The sequence below is a fragment of the Sinocyclocheilus anshuiensis genome, unplaced genomic scaffold (assembly GCF_001515605.1).
Source record: "Sinocyclocheilus anshuiensis isolate Anshui unplaced genomic scaffold, SAMN03320099.WGS_v1.1 scaffold1, whole genome shotgun sequence".
NCBI lineage: Eukaryota > Metazoa > Chordata > Actinopteri > Cypriniformes > Cyprinidae > Sinocyclocheilus > Sinocyclocheilus anshuiensis.
The window spans coordinates 222,984-245,938 of NW_015539843.1; the positions used below are offsets into that span (position 1 = coordinate 222,984).

General features: G+C 36.4%; 2 protein-coding genes across 4 annotated transcripts in view; both read left to right on the forward strand.

Annotated features, from left to right (window-relative positions):
- LOC107684495 (serine/threonine-protein kinase ULK1-like) lies at positions 1 to 21,319 on the forward strand. Of its 3 annotated transcripts, XM_016480754.1 has the most exons (28): positions 1 to 393; positions 514 to 606; positions 893 to 934; positions 4,453 to 4,485; positions 4,760 to 4,796; positions 7,395 to 7,568; positions 7,937 to 8,010; positions 8,735 to 8,836; positions 10,926 to 10,984; positions 11,883 to 11,965; positions 12,051 to 12,101; positions 12,191 to 12,279; positions 12,604 to 12,727; positions 12,833 to 12,878; positions 13,892 to 13,963; positions 14,242 to 14,349; positions 14,456 to 14,550; positions 15,121 to 15,189; positions 15,275 to 15,393; positions 16,074 to 16,249; positions 16,412 to 16,524; positions 16,973 to 17,098; positions 17,213 to 17,379; positions 18,392 to 18,567; positions 18,662 to 18,780; positions 18,957 to 19,114; positions 19,219 to 19,354; positions 19,770 to 21,319. In XM_016480754.1, exons 1-28 carry the CDS (start codon positions 304 to 306, stop codon positions 19,823 to 19,825), a joined length of 2,787 nt encoding a protein of 928 aa, XP_016336240.1. In that variant the 5' UTR covers positions 1 to 303; the 3' UTR covers positions 19,826 to 21,319. The 3 variants fall into 3 exon arrangements, with proteins under 3 accessions (XP_016336240.1, XP_016336241.1, XP_016336242.1); XM_016480755.1 differs by lacking the exon at positions 13,892 to 13,963; XM_016480756.1 differs by lacking the exons at positions 1 to 393; positions 514 to 606; positions 4,453 to 4,485; positions 4,760 to 4,796.
- Positions 21,320 to 21,623: 304 nt separating this feature from the next.
- Positions 21,624 to 22,955, forward strand: part of LOC107684496 (E1A-binding protein p400-like) — a 59,719-nt gene continuing 58,387 nt past the window's right edge. Inside the window, exon 1 of the mRNA XM_016480757.1 lies at positions 21,624 to 22,023. The gene's annotated coding sequence lies outside the window, so the exon portion shown is untranslated. The remainder of the gene's footprint in view (positions 22,024 to 22,955) is intronic.

The following is a 22,955-nucleotide window of genomic DNA, read 5'->3' on the forward strand; positions in this document are numbered from 1 at the left end:
ACGACCAAAACAGCGCAGTATACGTCTCTGAACCCGAGGCTGTTTCTGACAGTTTCCAAATCTAATTTAGTACACTTTTGTACGCTTGGTGACATATTTTTGAACAAAGGGTTAACATAATACGATCAAGATGACAGTGACTTTGTTTTTATTAACAAGGTAGCGACTGCCGATCATGACCGAAGTGTCAGATTGTTTGGGTGCAAAGCAGCGGATGGGAAGCGACAGACGGGTACACACAGATCCCTCACACCCCGACCTCTCGCCTGTGGATTTACTGAGCAGATTTAAAGTCTATACGCGATGGAAAGCGTTGGAAAATTCGAGTTCAACAGGAAGGACTTGATAGGACACGGCGCGTTTGCTGTGGTGTTCAAAGGAAGACATAAAAAGGTAACGCTATGATGAGCATTTCGTAATGCTGATGCCTGTTGAGCTGTATACTGCGGCTCGACATGCGAATAATTACTCGACACGAATGCTATAAACGTAAATCGATGTCTTCATTCACAGAAACATGATTTTGAAGTGGCGGTGAAATGCATTAACAAGAAAAACCTCGCCAAATCACAGTCGCTACTAGGAAAAGAAATCAGGATATTAAAGGTGAGTTTCCTAGTTACACTCTGGGTGCGTCTGTGTGCGCACAGGTTTGCTTGCCATACATGTTATTTATTTATTCATTAAATATCTTCCGAAAAATAGTAAACATTGCGAAATCCGACTTGCGAGGTCATTTGAGCGGTTCTCGCTATCTGAAAGGCTTCTTTGTGCCAAAACAACGATTAGCTATTGATATAAACAGTGTAAAGGGTTTAGCAAATATCATCACCTCCTTATAGAAGCAATTGCATGTATGACTTCTGCTCGCTAATGTAGTGTGTTTTCGCAGGAGCTGAAACATGAGAACATTGTCAGCTTACTAGACTTTCAGGTATGTACCTACTAATTGTATGCTATAACTGGGACGAATTTAAGTTAGTTGTTCGCGGTATATGTGTAAGCCAACTGTGTTGTTTTTAAGTGGTTTCTGTTCTATTAAAACATAGAGCTTTTTCCATGTTACCAAAGATATTTATAGCTGGAATATGGCATGGCTCAGTGTTGATATTATGGGTGCAGTTCCCGTCATCTGATTGGTTAAATGTTAAGCCCCGCCCCTGACGTCACGCTCTGTGGGCAATTTATCAGCATTTTTAGTCATGGTGAATAGATGTAGTCTATATATGACTCACCATGAGTAATAATTCCATGTTGCATCTCTGTGATTTCAAGCTGGACTCCTTGAGAGGCACAGAAAATTGATCACCTCAAATGTCTCTTGTGGCTAAAGTACTAAAAGTAAACAGGCAAGAAACAATGGCAGCCATGACAGATGTCTGTGTATCTGTTGAAGTAAACACCTGACACCTGTGCATGCATTAGCCAGTACCTGGCAGGCAGCCCAGGACTCCCTTTTAACTGCCTGTCTCTATCATTTGCATACAGAACAGACATTGTCTGATGTAGGATACCCTTATCAATGTATCTTAATGAATAGAGGACAGGACTCCGGGCATTCAGGCTGATCTGATGACAGGTGGTTGTCTCAGGTGTGGAGATATTAAGAAACACAACACAGTGTTACAGCTTCGAACCTGCGGTATTGTGCCCTTGAGCAAGTATAACAGGTTTACTTCAGATTGTTTGTACTGTTCAAATACCAGAAGACAAGATAAAAGAATAATGAATTTTAATCTAATCACATTAAATAACTAATTATTTTATATTATTACAGTTTGTCCACATTTACAATTTTTCATCGTCTTCTTCTTCTTATAATGATGTAATTTATAATAATAATAATTTATAATTGTTAATTAAATTAAATGATAATTTAAATATATAAATGAAAGAAAAAAAATAAATAAAAATAAAATACTTACAACAAAATATTTTATTTGTTTACCTGTATGTCATTGACCGACAAAAGAGGAGTGAACATATGAATGTGTTGTTAAATTATTGAAATATTAACTTAAAATCTCAGGGGGTGCTTTAAGTAAATATATTATAGGTCAAAGGGGTTCGGCTGACACAAAAGTTTGGAAATCTCAGATCTAAATTAAGGTACAATTAAAGTAAATTGTTAATTAAATTAATCCTCTTTTTTTATGTATATTTAGTGTAACAGCATTACTCTACTACACAAGGCATCTAGTCCCAGTTGCTCTTTTAAATGGTAACTTTTAACTGAATTGCATTTGAATGAACCACACTGCATAGTTAGTCAAACCTCTCTCCACATTATCCTTAGAGAATGACCTGACAGTGAATGCACACTAATAATTCGTGCTCACTCCATCATGCTTCAATCACTGTTAGAACCGACACAGGTGCATTTGATACTATACAAGCCTGCAGTTACAGGACTACCCCCTTTCACTGGCTCCAGGACCAGTCTAATTTACATCTGGCCAGCACTTACAGTATTTGACATGAGTTTGTCCACCAGGGTCGATCCGCTGCTCATCAGACAGCTGCCAAGCAGTGGGTTCACCTGACAGAACAATGTGCACAGGTGGCTGCGGCTGCTGTCCTGCGTGAAAGCTGAACAATAGCAATGACATAGAAATGACACTTATGCTTAGTGACACCCATCCCACACTCATGGAAACCTTTAACTTTGTTCGTTAAGCTTTATGTTGTTTTAGTCTTTTGTTGTTGCGAAAGTCCTTTGTCTTGCATGCTAATGGGTCATAATGTTTTGACAGTCGTCTCCAGGGCCTTGTAAATATGTCTAGAGAAGATAATTTAAGTGTATTTTGCCCTGTGTGGGGTCTATAGCCTTGGGCAGGGCTTTACTTAGTTTACTTTGCATTACTGCTGATGGCCTGGTTTCATTTCTCATGGGTTCAGCACACACACACACACACACACACACACACAAACAGGAAGCTTAACATTAAGCCTTTATCCACAATAATTGTGTCACACTTATAAAATTAGCTGTTACACAACTTTGCAGTCATACAGGGCTGTTATCTTTTATGAACCAAGTTTTTTTTTGCTCATGTTATATGCTATTTAAACACACATGCTCACTAATGCATGCTGCTCCCAGCATGCCGGCTGGCTGCTGATCTGTATGTCAGTCACCTGTGGCTAATGACACCTGCTTCTGTCCTGACTGCGGTAACACGCAGAGCCTGCATGGACATCGGCCAAATGGGACTTTTGTTGCACAACAAGTGGGCCATGTAAATGCCTCATTCAAACTGGTCACCATGGCACTTGGCCTGTGTGCGGACATATTGATCCGCTCCATTAAACCTTTCAGGAGCAGAATTTGTTCAGTAAAATTCATGGACATGAAGGGGTAACAAACCACCTGGAATCCGCATTGGGTTTGATTATGCAGGCTAGAAGTCAAAGGGCATTTTGAGATGGTTTCTCCTTGTGACTACTGCACTTTTAAGAGTCTGTCAAAATGTTTGATTTTGTCAGCAAAAAGCATTTTTTTGCACTGTGTGCATTTATTTTGTGCACTGATTAGCACAAAAGCATAAATCTTTAGTAGTCTAGACAGAAGCATCTTTAAAACTTGCTTGATATATGGACGGTTGTTTGAAATGCTGCCAAATATATATTATTATTAAATGAACACAGTAGGACATCCACACAATTCATTAATAATAATAATAATAATAATAGTGATAAGAATTATTAATTATTATATGAATTTAATTATTTGTAATTGTTTTTGAATAAGTATAATATTTGTAATATTTGTATTGTTATTACTTAATACTCATTTTAAATTCATATTATCATATTTATTTTTTAAAGGTTAATGTAATTAATTGATAGAATTTTTATAAATAATTAATTTATCATTAGTAATAGTAGTAGTAGCAGTAATAATAATAATAATACTTCGATTATTATATTTTTTGACTTTACAAATGCTATACAGCAGCATATGCATTAAGCAGTCTTTTAGCTTTGAACACAAAAAAAAACTACAGCTCTGTTATTTCCTCCTGTGCATTACATTTTCCCTGCCCTACACACCCATCAAAGTTTTCACAAAATAGAAAATTAAATCTTAAAAATTAATAATAATAATATAAATAAATACCTCTAACACAAAATGAGAAATTTCTGCACCTGAAAGAGTGCATAAAATATAACCTGTCGTGAAATGCAAGCACATATTGTGATTTGTATTGCATGTGAGCTCACACTATGATAACAGACTATTCATAGAAAGCTTAGGTAATTGTAGGCTTTGTATGATGAGTCAGTGTGACTCAGGCATCTGTTGGGAGTCCAGCCCGAGGTCTGTCCTGATCTAGACAGTGAAGAATTCGTGCCATGGCTGTCAGATGGCATGTTGTTGGGTGTTTCTTTCATATAATCAATTGTAAATGTTTCATGGTGTGTCTCATGTCTCTGTGTCTCTGTCTGCAGGAGATATTGGGATGTGTCTATCTTGTCATGGAGGTGAGTCCAGATGGCATGCTGCACCTCTCACACACCCACTGTAAACCTCAAAATAGACTTGGTGTTAAGTAGAGAGAGAAAAAAAATCAAAGGTCAAATTTCACCTCCCCTTGCAGGATGTCTTTTATGCTAAGCTTAATTCACACTTCTCTGTTATTATTGTCAGCATAAAGCCATTTGAAGCCCTGGTGTTATTGTGATTACTCTTTCTTTTGATGAGAGTTTGTTTTGTGTTGACTGTGCACTTACAGTGTTTGTCTGTCTCCTCTTACAGTACTGCAATGGAGGAGACCTAGCCGAGTATTTACACTGTAAGTACACTAGCCTCATTTCAGCATGTCATCTGTACTTCATCATTATATGTGCCACTGATTATTACAAATTAGGCAGTTGTTATTACAGATTAGTAAATGGATAACTGTACAAGTGAGGTGTCTAATTTCTCCATGTTATTATACCTGCTTGGTCTATTTCTGTAGACATATTTTAGCACAGTTTTATGTAGAATCTTGGAGCAGCAAAGAGACTTCATAACACAACAAAGATTTGCACCTGTATACAGTTGTAGACAAATTGAGATGCATCAAGAATTAAAATACTGGCCTATACTAATAATTTTTTATTGTTATTATTTGATGGTTGATATTAATACTGTATATTATTTTATCTACATAAATAAAAATGTAAATATTAAGAACTAAAACCTAATAAATGCTACAAGTAAATTTAGGCATCACAACATTATAATGCACATTATGAAAAATGGATATTCAATTTTAGATTTGATGAAGATTACATTTAACTGTGTTACTATTTAGTTAAAGGAGACATATTATGCCCCTTTTTACAATATATAATATAAGTCTCTGGTGTCCCCAGAATGTGTCTGTAAAGTTTCAGCTCAAAATACCCCACAGTTCATTTATAATATCGTTTTGAAAATGCCCATTTTGAGTGGAAGCAGAAACACGCTGTTTTTCGTGCCTGTCTCTTTAAATGCAAATGAGCTGCTGTTCCCCGCCCTCTTTTCCAGAATAGCGCTGCGTCATTACAGCTGGTACCTGCTAAAAAAACATCTGTTTTGGTTCTGATTATCATGTTTATCGTGCTGAAATCATGCGTTTTAAACCACATGAGTTTAAACTTCTTATATACGGTTTTCTGAGCGCACACATCCGAAGCACACGGACAGAAAGCGGCTGTCACAGCATGTGAGTACTAAACAGTTCTCATTCACACACAAGTTTACGTTAAAAACACACGAGTTACAAAAACAGTCTGTTATGTCTGTGAAGGTAAACAGCTGGGAAATAAATCGCATGTTTATTTTAGATTTGTGTGTCAGCAGCAATATACAGTAAATAAATCAATAAATCCTCTGCTCTCTTGTCTCCTCTGAGGCTGGGACTCTAAACAGTGTTCTGTGCTCGTCTGTGCAGCCAAAGACAGAACAGTTAGCATGTTCTGCTCAAACTTTCACCATGGCATTAGAGCTGGTACACCGTTGTCGCTTGTGAAATCATAATGACGGCGCTGTGGGTGGAAACTTACAGATTAAGGGGCGGTAATATTATAATGAGATCCCTTTGCCACGTCACCAAGGGAGCGAAATCAGATGCGCTCGTTTTATCAGACGCTTGCAGAAAAAGGCTTACCAAAACAAAGTTACTGGGTTAATCTTTTTCACGTTTCCTTGGTTGGTAGATGCACCGGGGACCTGATTATAGCACTTAAAACCTGGAAAAGTCCGATTTTCATGATATGTCACCTTGAACTATTTTTACAGTTTTAGTTGAATTTTTGTTTTTATTTATTTCTAGATAGTAATTGTAGTGCTTCAACTTCAATTTTGAAGTTGTGCTGAAGTAAAAATTTCAGTTTACTTCAATTTTAGTGCTTCAATCAGCTTATTTTAGTTTTATCTTATTTCAGTTATTCACCAAGGCAACATTTCTAATTTTCAGTTAAAGTTTTTCATCTAATATTTACATTTTATTTTAGCTTTATTTAAATGAACAAAAATGTTTTAATAGTTGTAATGAATGATAATAACCATGCTCTATATATTGTGCATCCATATCCTTTTTAGGATAAAATTTTGCATTGTTTATTCATCAACATCTTGCTTATTCACCTAAGGATGATGTATCTTAAAGGTTATATAATAAAGATTGATTGTTGACAGAATTTTAGACCAAAGCCTATTTCTCGGAAGGTTGAAGCCTTGAACTTGCTTTGGTCTTGGACACTTGAAACTGCAGAGACATATTTACCAAACAAACAACTTGCCTGATCTTTCCTGAGAAAGATAATTCAGGATCTCTGAGAATAGCTTGTTTCACACATGTGCTGCCACAAATAGAGCCCCCCTTTGGAAGTGGTCTCATCTGCACGCACGCTTCTTCAGGGTTAAAATACACTTTCACCTAACCATAAGGTTTCCAGCATGGATATATTTACCATGTTTGCATTGACCTCTCTATTTTAAGCTGTCAGACTTGTAGCATTGTAAGGTCCCATGCCAGCCTCGTCAGGGGTCATGTTTGCCTTCACCCGCTCACCTCTTGCCACAGACTCACTGGCACAGAACCAAGATCCCCTGCTGAAACTCAAGCTCCAGCCTGACCTCATCCACCTGTCAGTCAGTTATCTACCCTGTCCTGCAGTGGAAAAACATGGGGGCTAAAAATAAGACTTCGTGAAACAAGCATGTTTTGAGAGAAGGGGGGGGTTGCTTGGGGCTTGGGTTTTTAGAGGTTGACACCAGCCAGACTTTTTGTTTTTGGTGGATGCTAACTCTTTGTAAACAATGATGTAATATCCCACAGTTCAAAGTGTTTTCATCCGAATAATCCTTAAAGTAGTGAACCGAAATTAAATCAGTTGTTTGCTCCTAACTTTCTCCATAGCTAAAGGCTCTCTGAACGAGGACACGATCCGTGTGCTGCTGCAGCAGTTGGCGGGAGCCATGAGTGTTTTAAGGAGTAAAGGCATCATCCACCGTGACCTGAAGCCCCAAAACATTCTCCTTTCATACAGCACAAGGCGCAGGTCCAACCCCAACAACATCTGCATCAAACTGGGTGAGTGCTCCGGATCAAAGTACACCGTTATGAACCCTTTGCTAAAGACTTTGACACAAAGACTGGTCATGGATCTGTGTGTACTGATTATGAGGCTATGAGATTATGAGTTATCAGTTTTGGCAGTGCTGATTTTGGTTGTGGTGTTTTTGTTCTTGTGCTATGACTGTGGTTTGTTTAAGGTCTTGACTACGTTGTTCTGTTTGCTCTTGAGTGTTTTGTAGACACAACGTGTCACTACACAGCTGTGTAAAGTCAAATAGCTAAAAGACATTTTCTGTAAACATTTGTGCACCATCTTTCACAAGCACTCAAGTTTAGTCCTTAGCACCATACATTGATTTTTCTTTCTCTCTCTCTCTCTCCAGCTGATTTTGGCTTTGCACGGTATCTGCAGGGAAACACAATGGCTGCTACGCTCTGTGGTTCTCCAATGTACATGGTGAGTGCTTGACTTCATGTTCTATAATATCCAAATGTTCAGGAAAATAAGGCTGCATGACTTGGGGGAAAAAATCTAATTGCATTTTCAACTTAAAATGTGATTAAAAAACAAAGAATTAATAAAAGTAAATATTTTTATTATTTTATTAAGGTATTGAGATTATTGTTATTACTAAATTAAATTATTAAACAAAATAATAAATATTGTTGTAACATTTCACTGTAAAGTAAAAAAAAAACAATTATTTAAACTGCATACAATATTTATGGTCTTAATTTAGTCTCTTTCATTCAACCATCTAGCTTTTATTTTGTCAAAAATCCAAACGGGAGACCTTAAAGCTGGTTTATAAACGCTTCTCTTTACAAGTATGGGAAGATGTTAGCACTTATTGCATTCCCAAATGCATTGAACCGAGCCACTCTGAGACACTGAAAACACCAGGTCATGAGCTGCATGTGTGTAAAAGAACACAGTGCTGCACTTCACTCTAAAACACACGGGACATGTATTTATTTAATTAATTTGCAGCCTTTATGGGTTTCATAATCGTGTAGCCCTACAGTACAGTATATGTCATAATAAAGTACTGATTTTATTTGTCAAAATAAAGTAACCAATTATTAGATATTCAGACTAGCTCTGTATGACTTACTCCAGATATTCTTGAGTGACAAGAGCAAAGTACTGAGACTGCTACTCGTCTTGCTCATTTTTACAGGCTCCTGAGGTCATCATGTCACAGAATTATGATGCAAAAGCTGACCTGTGGAGTGTAGGGACCATCATCTACCAGTGCTTGACTGGCAAAGCCCCATTTCAGGTCAGTAACATACGCACACTAGCAAAAACAGACTTGAAGTATGACCCTGAGAGAGAAAGCATCTTTAAACCTGATACATTCACACTCAAATCTATTTCTTTCATTTTTGGATGTTTCTGTAGCTTTAAGTTCTCTGCTATATATTCTTGGACTTCCCATTTAAACATTATGGAATGATTTAATGGGAAAGTTTAGCCAAAATGAAAATCCTGTCATCATGTCTCTGGAACAGACCAGAATTTAAGTTGTTATTTGCTGAAAAGCTTTCATGGAAGGAAGTTGTAAAGATTTAAAATGGCATGAGGGTCAGTAAATGATGACATTTGTCATTTTTATCTCTTTAAATTTTTTTTTTTTCTCTCTGTGAAGAATTACTACAGATTCAGTATGAGGTATAAGTAATGTATTTTAGGTCTAATATTTTGCACAAGCACTTAATGTTTTAAAAATCTGTTTGTTTTTGTCTTTTATGGTCACCAAGGCTGCATTTATTTGATCTAAAATACAGTAAAACAGTAATATTGTACAATATTACAATTTAAAATGTTATATTTTACTTTATATATTTTATGTATTTCAATGTATTTTAAAATGTACAGTAATTTAGTCCTGTGATTTATTTTTATTATCAATGTTGAAAACTGCCTAATATTTTTGTTCAAAACAGCATTTATTCCCAACATTTTTTTTAAATATAACAGTTCCTTTTGATCAATTTAATGCATTCTTGCTGAATAAGTATTGATAAGTATAGTATTGATTTATTTATTTTTTTAATTACAAACATTTGAACGGTAGCATATTGTTATTAAGGAAAAATGCTAGCAATGTCACCGAGTGTTCATTTCTACTGCGTCATTCCTGAACGTTCTGGAATGATTTAATTGCGAAAGCGTAACTGGCTGGCACCCTCGGTTATTTATGCCTTGTAGAGTGTGAAACACGATTGTGACATCTCACTGATAAACAAAACACGTCTTTGCAACTAAACACACCCTCTGATTTACTAACAAACACTCACACCCATACATACACACACACTTGCCCACTCACATGGGTGGCATCTCTGTGGGTTTACTACTAGAACAGGGAGTTCTTCTTTTTTTTTCTGCGTGATGATCATATTGCAAAATATGCATGTTCGTGTTGTTTGTTGCTGCAATACTTACGCTGAATATTGCCACAGGCTGGTCATTAGTTTGTTATTATAATTCATAACAGAATCCTGAAAAGTTGGCATGCATGCCAACAAGTATTATTGGGATCCTTCAGCTAAGTCAGGTGCTGCTGTTAGAAGGACTGATTTGTGGGTGAAGTTTCCCATTTGACCTCTGGTCATACAGCTTGCAGAGTCCAGATGGCTAACATGTGAACCCCGTCTGATCACACAGTCACAACCACATCTATTTATGGGTTCGTATTTTTAGCATTTTTAAAAGAGTTGAAGAGTTAAAGAGTTGGTAATAGGAACTCCTGACAGTCCTGTAACACAATGTCAGTCTGTAAATGGGTCAAGATGGGTCGTTGAGTTCATTTAGAAGACAGATCAGTCATCTCTGTCCTAACCATTGTGTTTACTTCCTTCATGGAAATATTGCTTTAAGGGCTTGTTCCTGCAGCCATTAGAAAGCCTTTATGATTTGTAGAAACAGACCCTCAAGATTTAACCTCAGACCTGGAATAATGCATTTACATCCCAAACAGCCAGAGTTTACAAAAATGAATGTAGTTAAGCCATGTAATGAACTGCTCACCACAAACCATAATTCAGTATCAACTGTAAGTCTAAAAATATGAATTATCTTTGCCTGCCAGGGGGTGCAGAGTGAACCAACAATATCAAACTAGATTTGAGTGGTATTTGATCTTGCAAACCCGCTGTCATGATGCTAAAGTGTTTCTGGAGACCCATTACAGCATTGCTGTGTGGTTGCTTGGGTGTTCTTGGTGGTTGCTTACTAGCCCTAGTCAAAAGATATTTTGATTTAGGGTTTTTTGCCCATTTTATCATGCAGGAAAATTGTTCAGATGAACTTTAAGTAATATAAGTAGTTCTCAAATTCTTCCTCTATCTAAAATCTTTTTCCAGGCAAGTACTCCTCAGGAACTGCGGCAGTTCTATGAAAGACACCGGAGCCTGAGTCCCAGGTAAGTGACCCTGAGGACTGTATGTTAGTCATCAATCAACATGATCCAGTTTAGTTTGGGCACTACAGGCGCAAAGGTCCCTGGTGTACATTATCGTTCAAAAGTTTGGGGTTGGTAAAACATTTTTTTTAAAGAGATTAATATGTTTGTTCAGATGATGCATTAAATTGATTAAAAGTGACAGTAAAGACATTTATTATATTAAAAAAGATTTATATTTCAAATAAATGCTGTTCTTTTCATGAACTTTCTGTTCATGAAATAATACTGAAAAATGTATCTGTTTCCACAAAACAGCACAACTGTTTTTTGAGCAGCAAATCAGCATATTCGAATGATTTCTGAAGGATCATGTGACACTGAAGACTGAATGACTGCTGGAAATTCAGCTTTGGCATCACAGGAATAAATTATATATGAATATATATATTAAAATAGAAAGCAGTAAATTTAAATTGTAATAATATTTCTGAATAGTACTATTTGTTTTTAATAAATGCTGCCATGGTGAGCATAGGAGACATGCAAAAAGATTACAAATCACACCAACCAAACTTTTAAACAGTAGTGTATGCGACCACGTCTAATATTTATTTATGTTGTGAATGTAAGGTTTATTTGATAGTCACCCCCACAGGATGGTGCAGTAGAACCGGTTTCTTTTCTCTCATTGTTTTTCTCTCTTCCATCTTTCATTCCTTTCCATCATTCATGGTCAAGTTTTATTTATTTATATAGACTGTTGCAATGTTTACATTCATGAGTATCACTTACTCTGTCAAGTACAGTGTAACTCTGGCAACTCACAGAGCCCTTGCACAACAGTATAAACATGCACACGTAACTGTGTAGGTTGTGATTCTATCCTGTCAGTGTCTAACTCAGATGCTTTTCCCAGTATTCCACGGGAAACCTCCAGTCACCTCAGGCACCTTCTACTTGGGTTGCTGCAGAGGAACCACGGGGAACGCATGGACTTTGGTCAGTGGACACACATGTACAATCACACACTTGATTTTACAACTCTGAGACGTGATTATAATAAAGTGATTATTGTCGATTCTAGATGAATTTTTCCATCATCCTTTCCTGGAGGCCAGTACATCCATGAAGAAATGTAAGATTGTGATGTGCATGACTTTGATTATGCTAATCTGCTATAGTTTTGGTTACAGTAACATTTCAGTGTGTTCATTATTTTCTTAGCTTCTCCAGTGCCCATGCCCACCTATCCCAGCTCTGCCTCTGGGAGCTCCAGCAGTGGTTCTTCAACCTCTCGCCTCACTCCTACTCGGGTAACATAATAATAGCACATGATGCATGAATTTTATGCTCTCTTTGAGGTGTACTGTGATTTTTATGCTCCATATATAGTGTATACAGTACCATATAGCTACACTACCATTCAAAGGTTTGGGGTCAGTAAGATTTATTAATTTTTTTTTAAAGAAATTCATACTTTTATTCAGCAAGGATGCATTCAGTTGATCAGAAGTGACACTACAGATATTTCTATTACAGAAGATTTCTGTTTCAAATAAATGCTGTTCTTTTGAACTTTCTATTCATCAAAGAATGCTTTTGAACAGTAATGTATATATGACGTTTTTTCTTGACAGTCTGAAACTGAAGCTCCAAGGCCCCTCCCTCAAACGAACCCCACACCATCTCCAGATTCCCTGCTCAAAGACTCATCTTCCTCAGAGTCTGATTACTTCGTAATGGTGCCGGCTCAGTTCACCAGTAAGATGAGCCCTTATACTCATTGACCTACTTTGTATTATTTAACAGACAACAAAACCACTTTATTTGCACAAATACAAAATCTCAATCTGATAACTCTTGTAGGTGAACTAGTCAGTGCAGGAGGGCAGGACTGTCTGATGCGCAGCGGGTAAGTGGGTTTACATTTTCCCCATACTATAAGTGTTAAAGTGACACAGCCCACACACATAGCATATATAGTTACATGTGAAACACTCCTCAACTGTAGCCTGCACATTTATACAGCACACATGCGCAGAAGCATTTTGTTTCTGCACTTAATATAAAGGTTTGCATGCTTGCCAGCATGTCACGTGAATATTCATTTCAAGGGTGTCAGTTGACCTTTTGACCTACTGACCATTTTTATGGTCCTGTGAAGAGAGGGCTGTTCATGCGTTGACACATTTGTGCGAAGAAAGAGGGAAGACCGGTCATGATAGTAAAAATTGCTTTCCACTACAAGTTTTCAAATACATTCTAGCAGTTTTTTAACATCTGTCTGTCAACATGCATTTATGACCTAGTTAAGAGACTAGTTAAGATGCACGTTTGCAAAAGTTTGAGGTCAGTAAGATTTTTTTTAAGTCTCTTATGATCATCAAGGCTGCATTTATTTGATCAAAAATACAGTAAAACAGTAATATTGTGAAATAATATTGCCATTTAAAAAAAAGTTTTCTATTTTAATATATATATTTTTTTTTAAATGTCATTTACTCCTGTGTTTTTAAACACGTCTGAACAACTCTTGCAAATCTATATGAATCAGATCATTTTTACAAACTCTTATCACATTAATTACAAATAGCTGGAAAGATCATGAAAATCAGTGTTACTATTAACTAAAATTGCTATTAAATAAAAAAAATTAGATAATTTAATTTAATCTGAAATAAACTAAACTTAAACTTAATTTTATTTAATTTCGTTTTTTAAGTTTAAATTCAAGTACTAAAATTGCTCAAACTAAAACTGAATTAAAAATTACTTAATTTACTCCTGTGAGGGCAAAGTGAGCATCAGAGACTTCTTTCAGAAACATTAAGAAATCTTACGAACCCAAACTTTTAAACAGTAGTGTATATTAAACAGCTGGATGGTTTAAGCATAACTGTGTACATGTATGTGTACTATTTCTAGAAGCTCACTGCCAGGTGTGGGTCGGACACCATCATCCTCCCCATCTGTCAGAGCCTCTCCAAGCCCTTCCAGGTACTGTGTGTGTTTTAGTATGGAGATTAGCATGTAGTACTGTAAAAACACACACACTCTCTCTCTCTTTCTCTCTGAAGGCGAGCAGCTCGTATTAAACAATAGGCTTTGTTTGCAAGTGTGAAGTGAGAGACAGCTGTCTGAGTTAACGTGACCGGAGAAAGCGTGAATTCTAGAGATGAAAGTAATTCACAGATCACCAGGGAACAAATGTATGTTTGTGCACATGACATGTCAATCATTCACCCCTCTCTCTCTCTCTCGCTCGCTCTCTCTAGGCCTCTGGAGTCATGTGTCAGTAGTTACGCTCAGTCTGTGCCTGTTCCAGTGCCGACGCAAAAACTCAACTACCAGAGGATGGAGCAGAACCTACAAGTGTCTGACAGGTTGGGTTTATTGGGTTATTTTTCACTCTCTCTGACATGAATTAGAATAAATGCGCTTGTGATTCCCTTATGCATCAACACATGAGATCTGTTTCTCTAATTTCAGGACAGCAGCACCTGTACAACACGTGCCAACATGTGGGAGAACCGGGGCTTCTCCAGAATCAGGAGGATCCAGACCGTATCTACCATCCCCACAGGGTAAAGAAACCAGCTCACTGCAGAGCTGTGCTTTGATTTGCATACTTCACTAATAGAGGAAGAGACTCTAACTGTAGTTTTAGTAGGAAGCTGGAAATAACAGAAATCTTTTGCAAATCCATCTGAATCAAAATATTTTTTTGAAAAACCTTAACACATTAATTACAAACATCAGGAAAGGTCATGGAAATCAGTTTTGTTTTTGTTAACTACACTGCTATTAAAAATTATTTTCGATAATCGAAATTAATCTGAAATACAATACAAATATTAAATGAAAAACTTTGATCAGAATTAGAAATGTTGCCTTAGGAGCTAACTAAAACAAAAAAGCTAACTGAAAACTACACACTGCTAAAATTGTAAAATAAACAATTTTATAAAAAAAAAGTAACATTTTTAACAAAATAAAATAATTAAAGCTATATAGAACACATATCACATAACAATTCAAAATATCCAAGCGAATTCAAAATATTTATATATATATATATATATATATATATAGGAGGCTGTGTGTTTTTGTAGATCATGTAGAGGGTGCTGACGTGTTGTTTATACCTTTTTCAGTGGGAAATGTTCCTGAAACACCCAATCAGCCTGAACCTGTTGGCAGTAGGACAGGGTTGCATGCTGCAGGTAAAATACCCTGTTTCACTGCATATCGATTTAATTTTTAAGACTTCTTGTTCCAACTTTCCAACTGTTTCTCTTTGTCTCTCAGATGTGTGTAAACAGCCTGGTCAGGTCTCTCCTCTCTTCACTGACATCACAGCCATGGACAAAAACCAAACCCACAGACTCAGGGGTCATCGACACAATCCAGAATCCGTCGTGCACAGAGTGAGTAACCGTTGCATAACATTACATAACATACATAAACATAAAAAAACAGCTCCACTACCATAGTGAAGAGGAAGTCATTAGATTTAGCACAGAGCTATGTAAAATAGATGATTACATCATTTAAAATGCATTCATCTGAAAAATTAATATTTTTAATTAGCAAATTAATATTTTATTCAGTGAGGATGCATTAAATTGATCAAAAGAGACCGTAAAGATTTATAATGTTACAAAAAAATGTTATTCTTTGTGAACCTTCTATTCATCAAAGGATCCTGAAAAAAATGTATTACGGCTTCCACAAAAATATTAAGCAGCACAACTGTCTTCAACATTGATAATAATAAAAAATACATACCTTGAGAACCAACTCAGCAAATTAGAATGATTTCTGAAAGATCATGTGACACTGCAGACTAGAGTAATGGCTGCTGAAAACTCAGCTTTGCCATCACAGGAATAAATTACATTTGAAACTAAAATAGAACAGTTATTTTGAATTGTAATATTTTACAATATTACTGTTTTTTATTGTATTTTTGCAGCCTTAGTGAGCATAAGAAACTTCTTTCAAAACATTACAAAAATATCTGAACATGAGTGTAATTTGCATTTTGTCAGAATTACACTTTTATTGGAAACAAACTTGCTATATATGTGACTACTCTTCATTTCAGTGGGATCTGTATCGGCGGCCCATCTCCGGTCAGACTCCAAGTACAGCGCTGGTTCAGAGAGGCCTGATCACCCGAAACAAAACCATGTCTGACCTAAAAGATCTGGCACTGTACCCGGCTACAGGGCCCCGTGTGCCACTTCTCAGGCCAGCGGAAAGAAGGGACACAGTCAAAAGGTATTAGTCAACTTGGCTTTAGTTCAGGGTGAAGAAAGCTTGTGATGCAATAATGATGATAATTTATATTTTATAATCAGCACTGGAATCACTGCTGTGATATGATTGCTGTTAGATGAGTTTGTTCCCTAGAGCTGTGTTTATGGGTCATTTGTGTTGTAGGTCATTAAGTACCGGCCGTCTCTCAGATAAGCTGCTGAAGGCTGTGTTTGGACATCAGTTTGACAGGGGCAGCTGTGAGAGCTTAAATTCAGAGAAACCCATGGACACAACAGGTGTGAGCTCAACGCTAACAGTGATGTTAGCCATTGCTGTTTTCCACCAAAATGAAACCTTGATGGTTTAACGTTTAAAAATCAGTTAACCTGGAATTTTTTTTTTCGATTTAATTTTAAATCTTTATCACAATTTTTATACAACAAAATTGCAATTACATTTTTTATTTTTTTCAAATCATGCAGCCCTATCACTGAGCTTTTCCCATATGCTCGGCATACAAAAGGAAATTCACAGCTGTCATCTTAAAGGAAGCAAATCATATTTTCTTTTCTTTCCAGTAATCGCAAATGACTAGAATGATTATTGAAATGTTGTGGAAAATCACTGATATATTTTCTTTATATCTGCAGTTAGTCATAGATAATGTTTTTTTTTTAAATGCCATCAGGCACTGTTCTCAGTGTATCTGCTGTTAAAAATGTAATTTTGTCCTAATCTCTCTAGCACCCCCTGGTGGCAGTGATGGCACAGAGCAGGGCTCAGGCAGTCCTGCTGGAGTTGTGTTCATTCAGGGCTCTCCTGAATATGGACACACACCTCCTCATGCCACTCGACCTAGACGCTTCTCAGGTGACACTTCCATTATTTTACTTAATGAGACTGAAACACAAGTATTGTGTTTGCATGTTACAGTATCTGTTAGACTCACAATGCATTTTCAATTCACTTCATTTGCTGTTGAAGTGGGCACTCTCAGCCCAACAAGCCCTGGCTGGACCTACGGTCATGTGCACGAGGCTTACAGCTCGCCTGACAGTCTGCGCTATGGTTACACAGATGCCATGGCAACAAACCTATGCGAGGGTGTGGCCTTTGTGCCACCTGAACTGCCAGAGGAGATGCTTATGGAGGTAAAATAATTGGGCTATACATTATGTATGAAGGATACAGTCATTCAGACAGTCAGCCAGGTAGTTGTCATATTAAAATAAACCCAGAAAGGTTGATCAAGATGGTCTTGCGTCATTCTGAAGGGGTTTATTTTGTGATAATGACTGACTGACTGACTGTATATTATCCTGATTATTACGTGACTGCTTACCAAATAAATGAATATGATGTGTTGGTTAAATAATTGTATAATTTAGACTAAATAATTGTATTATGTGAGAAGATGATACGAGAGTGATACGAGAGACATTAAACTAGCACAAATATGTAGAAAATGAATGGGTGGGATCAATGGTCAGTTTAACGGCCAAAAATACACTACTGTTCAAAAGTTTTGGGTTACGTTTTTTTAAGTTTTTGAAATGAGTCTCATGCTCATCAAGGCTGCATTTATTTGTTAAAAAATACAGTAAAACATTAATATTATGAAATATTTGTACAGTTTAGAATAACTGTTTTCTATTTTAATATATTTTAAAATGTATTTTATTCCTGTGATGGCCAGCTGAATTTTCAGTATCATTACTCCAGTCTTCAGTGTCACATGATCCTTCAGAAATCTTTCTAATATGCTGATTTGCTGCTCAAGAAACATTTCTTATTATTATCAATGTTGAAAACTGCTTAATGATTTTGTCAAAACTGATACATTTTTTCAGGATTCTTTGATGAATAGAAGGTTCAAAAGAACAGCATTTATTTGAAATAGAAATCTCAAATAAATTGTAACATTAAAAGTGACTTTGCTGTCATTACTGAATTAAAGTATTAATTTCTTCCCCCCAAAAAAACTCAAACTTGCTGTCCTCAAACTTTGGAACGGTAGTGTATATGACCAATCAGAACTGAGTATGCTGGAGAGCAGGGGTTTTTTTTAATTGTTGTTATTGTGGCACCTGGTATGATGTGCTGTGATTAGGAGTGTTTCATCGATTATTTCAAGATTTGATGTCCTGCTCTTCTTCACCACAGGAGGGGCATACGGACTTGCTGAGCCAACTGCGCTTCATTCTAGCCTTTTCCCACTGCATCACAGAGATCGCTAGAACAAAGGACAGTGGGATTGAAAGGAATATGGCACTTGATGCTTCATTCTTAGAGCAGAGCGTGGTGGCTGACCAGGTCAGCCTGCTGAGCCGTGAGTGGAGGTGAGATACAACTCAGTCACACATAAACACATACATGTTTTATGTGTGATATTAAGTGATGTACATTGTGAGTGATGTGCACATGTGTATGTAGCTCTGCAGAGCAGCTGGTCCTCTATATGAAGTGTGCTGAGCTGCTGTCCTCTGCGCTTCACACAGCGATGGCTGAGATCAAAGAAGGCAAACTCTTCCCATCAGGATCTGTTAAACAAGGTCAGTCATAGAAAGTTAGAAAACTAGAAAGTTCAAAAGAACAGCCTTTATATAAAATAGAAATCTTTTGTACCATTGTAAATGTCTTTACTGTTGCATTTGAGCAGTCAAAAACTGCATATACTGTAATTAAGACATTCATTCTATGTTATGTTGTGTTTGTGTTGCACTTGCAGTAGTACGTAAGCTGAATGAGATGTATAAGAAGAGTGTGAACTCCTGCCGTTCTCTCACTGAGAAACTCCAGCTTTTCATCAGCAGTAAACAACGACTGATGGACCGCATCAACAGCATTACTGCTGAGAGACTCATCTACACACACACCATTCAGATGGTATGAACATATTCGCATTATGTTTCTTATAATATAAGGAGAAACACATCAGTATCATATCACTAATAAAGAGTATGAATTGCGTTCCTTTCTTATGTGATCAGGTACAGACGGCAGCACTGGACGAGATGTTTCATCACGGAGAAACCTCTGTAGAGCGATACCATAAGGCCTTACTGCTGATGGAGGGCCTGTCCTTAATTATTACAGAGACTGCAGATCTAAACAGTATCAGCAAATGTGAGTGTGACACACGTTCAAAAGTTTGGGGTCAGTAAGAATTTTTTAAAAGAAATTAAAACTTTAGCAAATATGCATTAAATTGATCAAAAGTGACAGTAAAGACATTTATGGTATGAAAAAAAGATTTATATTTCGTATATGAAAAGTATTACGGTTTCCACAAAAAGCACAACTGTTTTCAACACTGATAATAATAAGAAATGTTTCTTAAGCATCAAATCATCATATTAGACTGGTTTCTGAAGAAGTGACACTGAGGACTGGAGTAATGATGCTGAAAATTCAGCTTTTCTGTCACAGGAATACATTACATTTTAAAATATGTTCAACTACAAAACAGTTATTTTAATTTGTAATAATATTTAACACTATGACTCATCTCTGATGTATGTTTTGTTTGTCTGTTCTATAGGTAGACAGTGTATTGAGTGGCGGCTCTCCTCCCTCCAGCCCAAAGGATGTGTGTGATGAAACCAACAACAACTACATCTCATTTCATCCCAGTTGCCTTTTGAAATTCTGTAAAAGGAAAAACTCATACTCACTCATTAAAAATGTGATACTTGGCTTCCAAAGCCAGAAAAAAGGTGAGAAAAGACTTTTTCATAATAGACAAAGATGAAATCTCTATTGATATATGTGTATAAACAGAAGTAACATCTATGACTTAAACATCTATGTTGTTCACTGTCAAAGAATATTGAGTGAAACAGAATCAAGATGGCATCATTGGTTGAATAGATGTCTTGTTTAAATGCTTTGACCTCTGAATCTACACCAGTGCATGGTGGCACTTAATAAGAGATTAATTTAATCTTAGTACTACAATGTTAAAGCCAGTGTTGGAGTCTGAATGAGTAACAGCTTGGATGCGTTTCATTCAATCGTACCAAAACATGCCCGTAGCATTAGTCTTATGAAGTTACATGGAATGATCCTGCTTTTGATGGACTTATTCTGCATGTTTTTTGCATGGTTCTGAGGAAATGATAGTTATCTGCTGTATCTGAAGGGAATTCATAATAATGAAACTTCTGTAGCAACCAAACCGTTGTTGAAATAGCAGTCGGCGGTGGATGTGTAGTATTCAGTGTTACATCTGTATGACTCTAATGTGGCAATTGACCAAAATTGTGGCAAACCTTTGTTGACCTACTGATAAAGACTGTCAGTTTCATATGTTGTCATATGAAGATGGAAAAAAATACTTGAGATTTGAATTATATTAACTATCATACTGTTAGTCATATGTGTGTGTGAAACAGTGAAGCACTTTATAAACCTATTTGCCTTCTGGGTGCCTGAAAAGAACCACTGCAGAGACAAGCCTAATGGCTCATTTCGGGTTAATTAACACCTGAAAGTCAAAGGAAATGCAATACAAAGACAGTCAGTATCTTGTGTGTAGCATTTTATATTTATCTGTTTTAGCTGTCAGTCTGAAAATGATGTTTTAGTTTTCAGTTTGCTTTAGAATCTATTGCAAGTAAAGGACTTTTGCACAATTTGCTGGGATGACTTAGTCTTTGGTTTTTGTAGTGATTTGAGAGTGCCTTAAATGACCTAGCTGGTTTAATCTCACTGGACACTCTGAGACTTGCAATCTGTTATACTTCCAGCATTTTCATATCATATTCATTCATTACTTGCACTATTTTTGCATTTTCCAATGGCGATAACGTGAACTCTTTTTTTTTTTTTTTTAACCCTATCTGATAATAAGTTTCATATCAAGGTGTTTTTAAGGCATTTAGTCAGAATTGTGTGTGGTAGAATGGTTGTGATAGATGCACATGAACATTTTAAAATAACAGTGATGTTAAATTGAGGACAATTAAATATTTTGTATATGTTGTTGTTACAATATTTATGTTTTCTGGTATTTTTGTCTTTTTATTTCCATTTTCAAAGCCAAAATCAAGCATATGTGCAGAATGCGTGTGGTATGGGGGTGTGTAACTGAATAAATTTCACTTTCATATTTACTCTGTGTATGTTGATTAATTTCGAATTATACTAAGTAAACTCTTGTCTTTAAACAGTAACTAGAGTTGTGGGGTCTAGAATTAACTCAGAATTAAGAAAATATTATTTCCTGGTCAATTATGCTGGAAATGTTAAAAAGATTTTATGTTGCCAAGTTTAAAGAGCGTGTGTTTTAGGGCTAATTCATATGGTTAAAAATACACATAAGTTCTACTAATTTATATTAGTATATATTTATATTTAATTTATAAATTTAATTTATAATTTAAATTATTTAAAAAAACTTAAATTATAATTTATATTTATATAACTCCCAATCCATGCAAGTTAGTTAGTAACTCGTGCTGCAGCGCGGCAAGAAAACGAAGGGAAGCAAAGCCCACGGTAACCCCGCGCCCACACACACGTCACGCTTTCTTCTGTGACGGGATTGGGCAAGAGCCCGTCAGTCAAGTAAACGTCACGCTGTGAGTCAAGTGTTTCCGGGTATTCGGAGAAGAAAGAAAAAAAAAAAAAAAGCAATCTGTCGCCATGTTTCACACACAAATATCTGTCAAACGCTTATAACGGTTTTACTGAGCTTTGTGTTCGTGAGAGTGGCAACGCGCAGGTGTTTTGTCACTTAGACTCTGAAGATAGAGCTACAGTGGATGGTCGGAGCGCGGGACGGTGATTTTACAGTAAGTGGCGCGTGTTGATGTTTGTGTTTAGCAGGTGAGCTAATGCTCAGCGAGCGCAAACTCAAACATATTCTGCTCCGTATGTTCTACTCCACTGCATATACTTAAAGAATACACACGGGTATGTTAAACGTGTTCTCACTGGATAAGAGGAGCTAGGTGTTGATAAGCGGAGAGTGGGTGAGTTTGAGAGCAGTAGCAGGCTGTGACTCACTGTGTCAGTCAGCCTTAAGAGCAGAGAGGGCTTTACTAGAAGTAAACACCGTGCTGTCAGTCCCACAGTGGGCATTATTCCTTGCTAAAATGTACCTATGGTAACTATATCCCCTCCCCCAAAATACTATAATTACTAGTGTAAAAAATAAATAATATGGGATCTGATTCAAACAGAAACAATCTGTCACGGGTTTTTCTATTACTTTAATTTCTTTATTTTTTTCCCTTTTTTTTGACAGTGGCAAAAAATATATAGATTTAATGTAATAACAGCACCTGTAGTAATTGCAATTTTTTTTTGCCGAAGCCATGGTTACCATGGTGAATTTCCGTGAGAGGTGGAATGGACGACAGTCAATAGCTAATCGATACAGTATTAATTGTATTGAATGGTCAGGTCAAGTAAATTTAATTTGTATGGCGTTTTTCTCAGTGTACATTGTTTAATAGTAAATCATGTAAATCAAATCATGATGTTAATGTTTAATATTTCCATATCTTCATGCCATATAAACAATCAAGATAATATTTGCTATATTGTCAGTATACTGTATGTATAGATCTTTGTTTGTTTGCTTGTATGTATACTGAATTTATAGATATTTGTTTTATATTGATTTGTGAATATTGTAATGTTTTAGATTAGAATATGTGGTGTATATATATATATATATGTATATATATATATATGTATATATATATATATATATACAGGT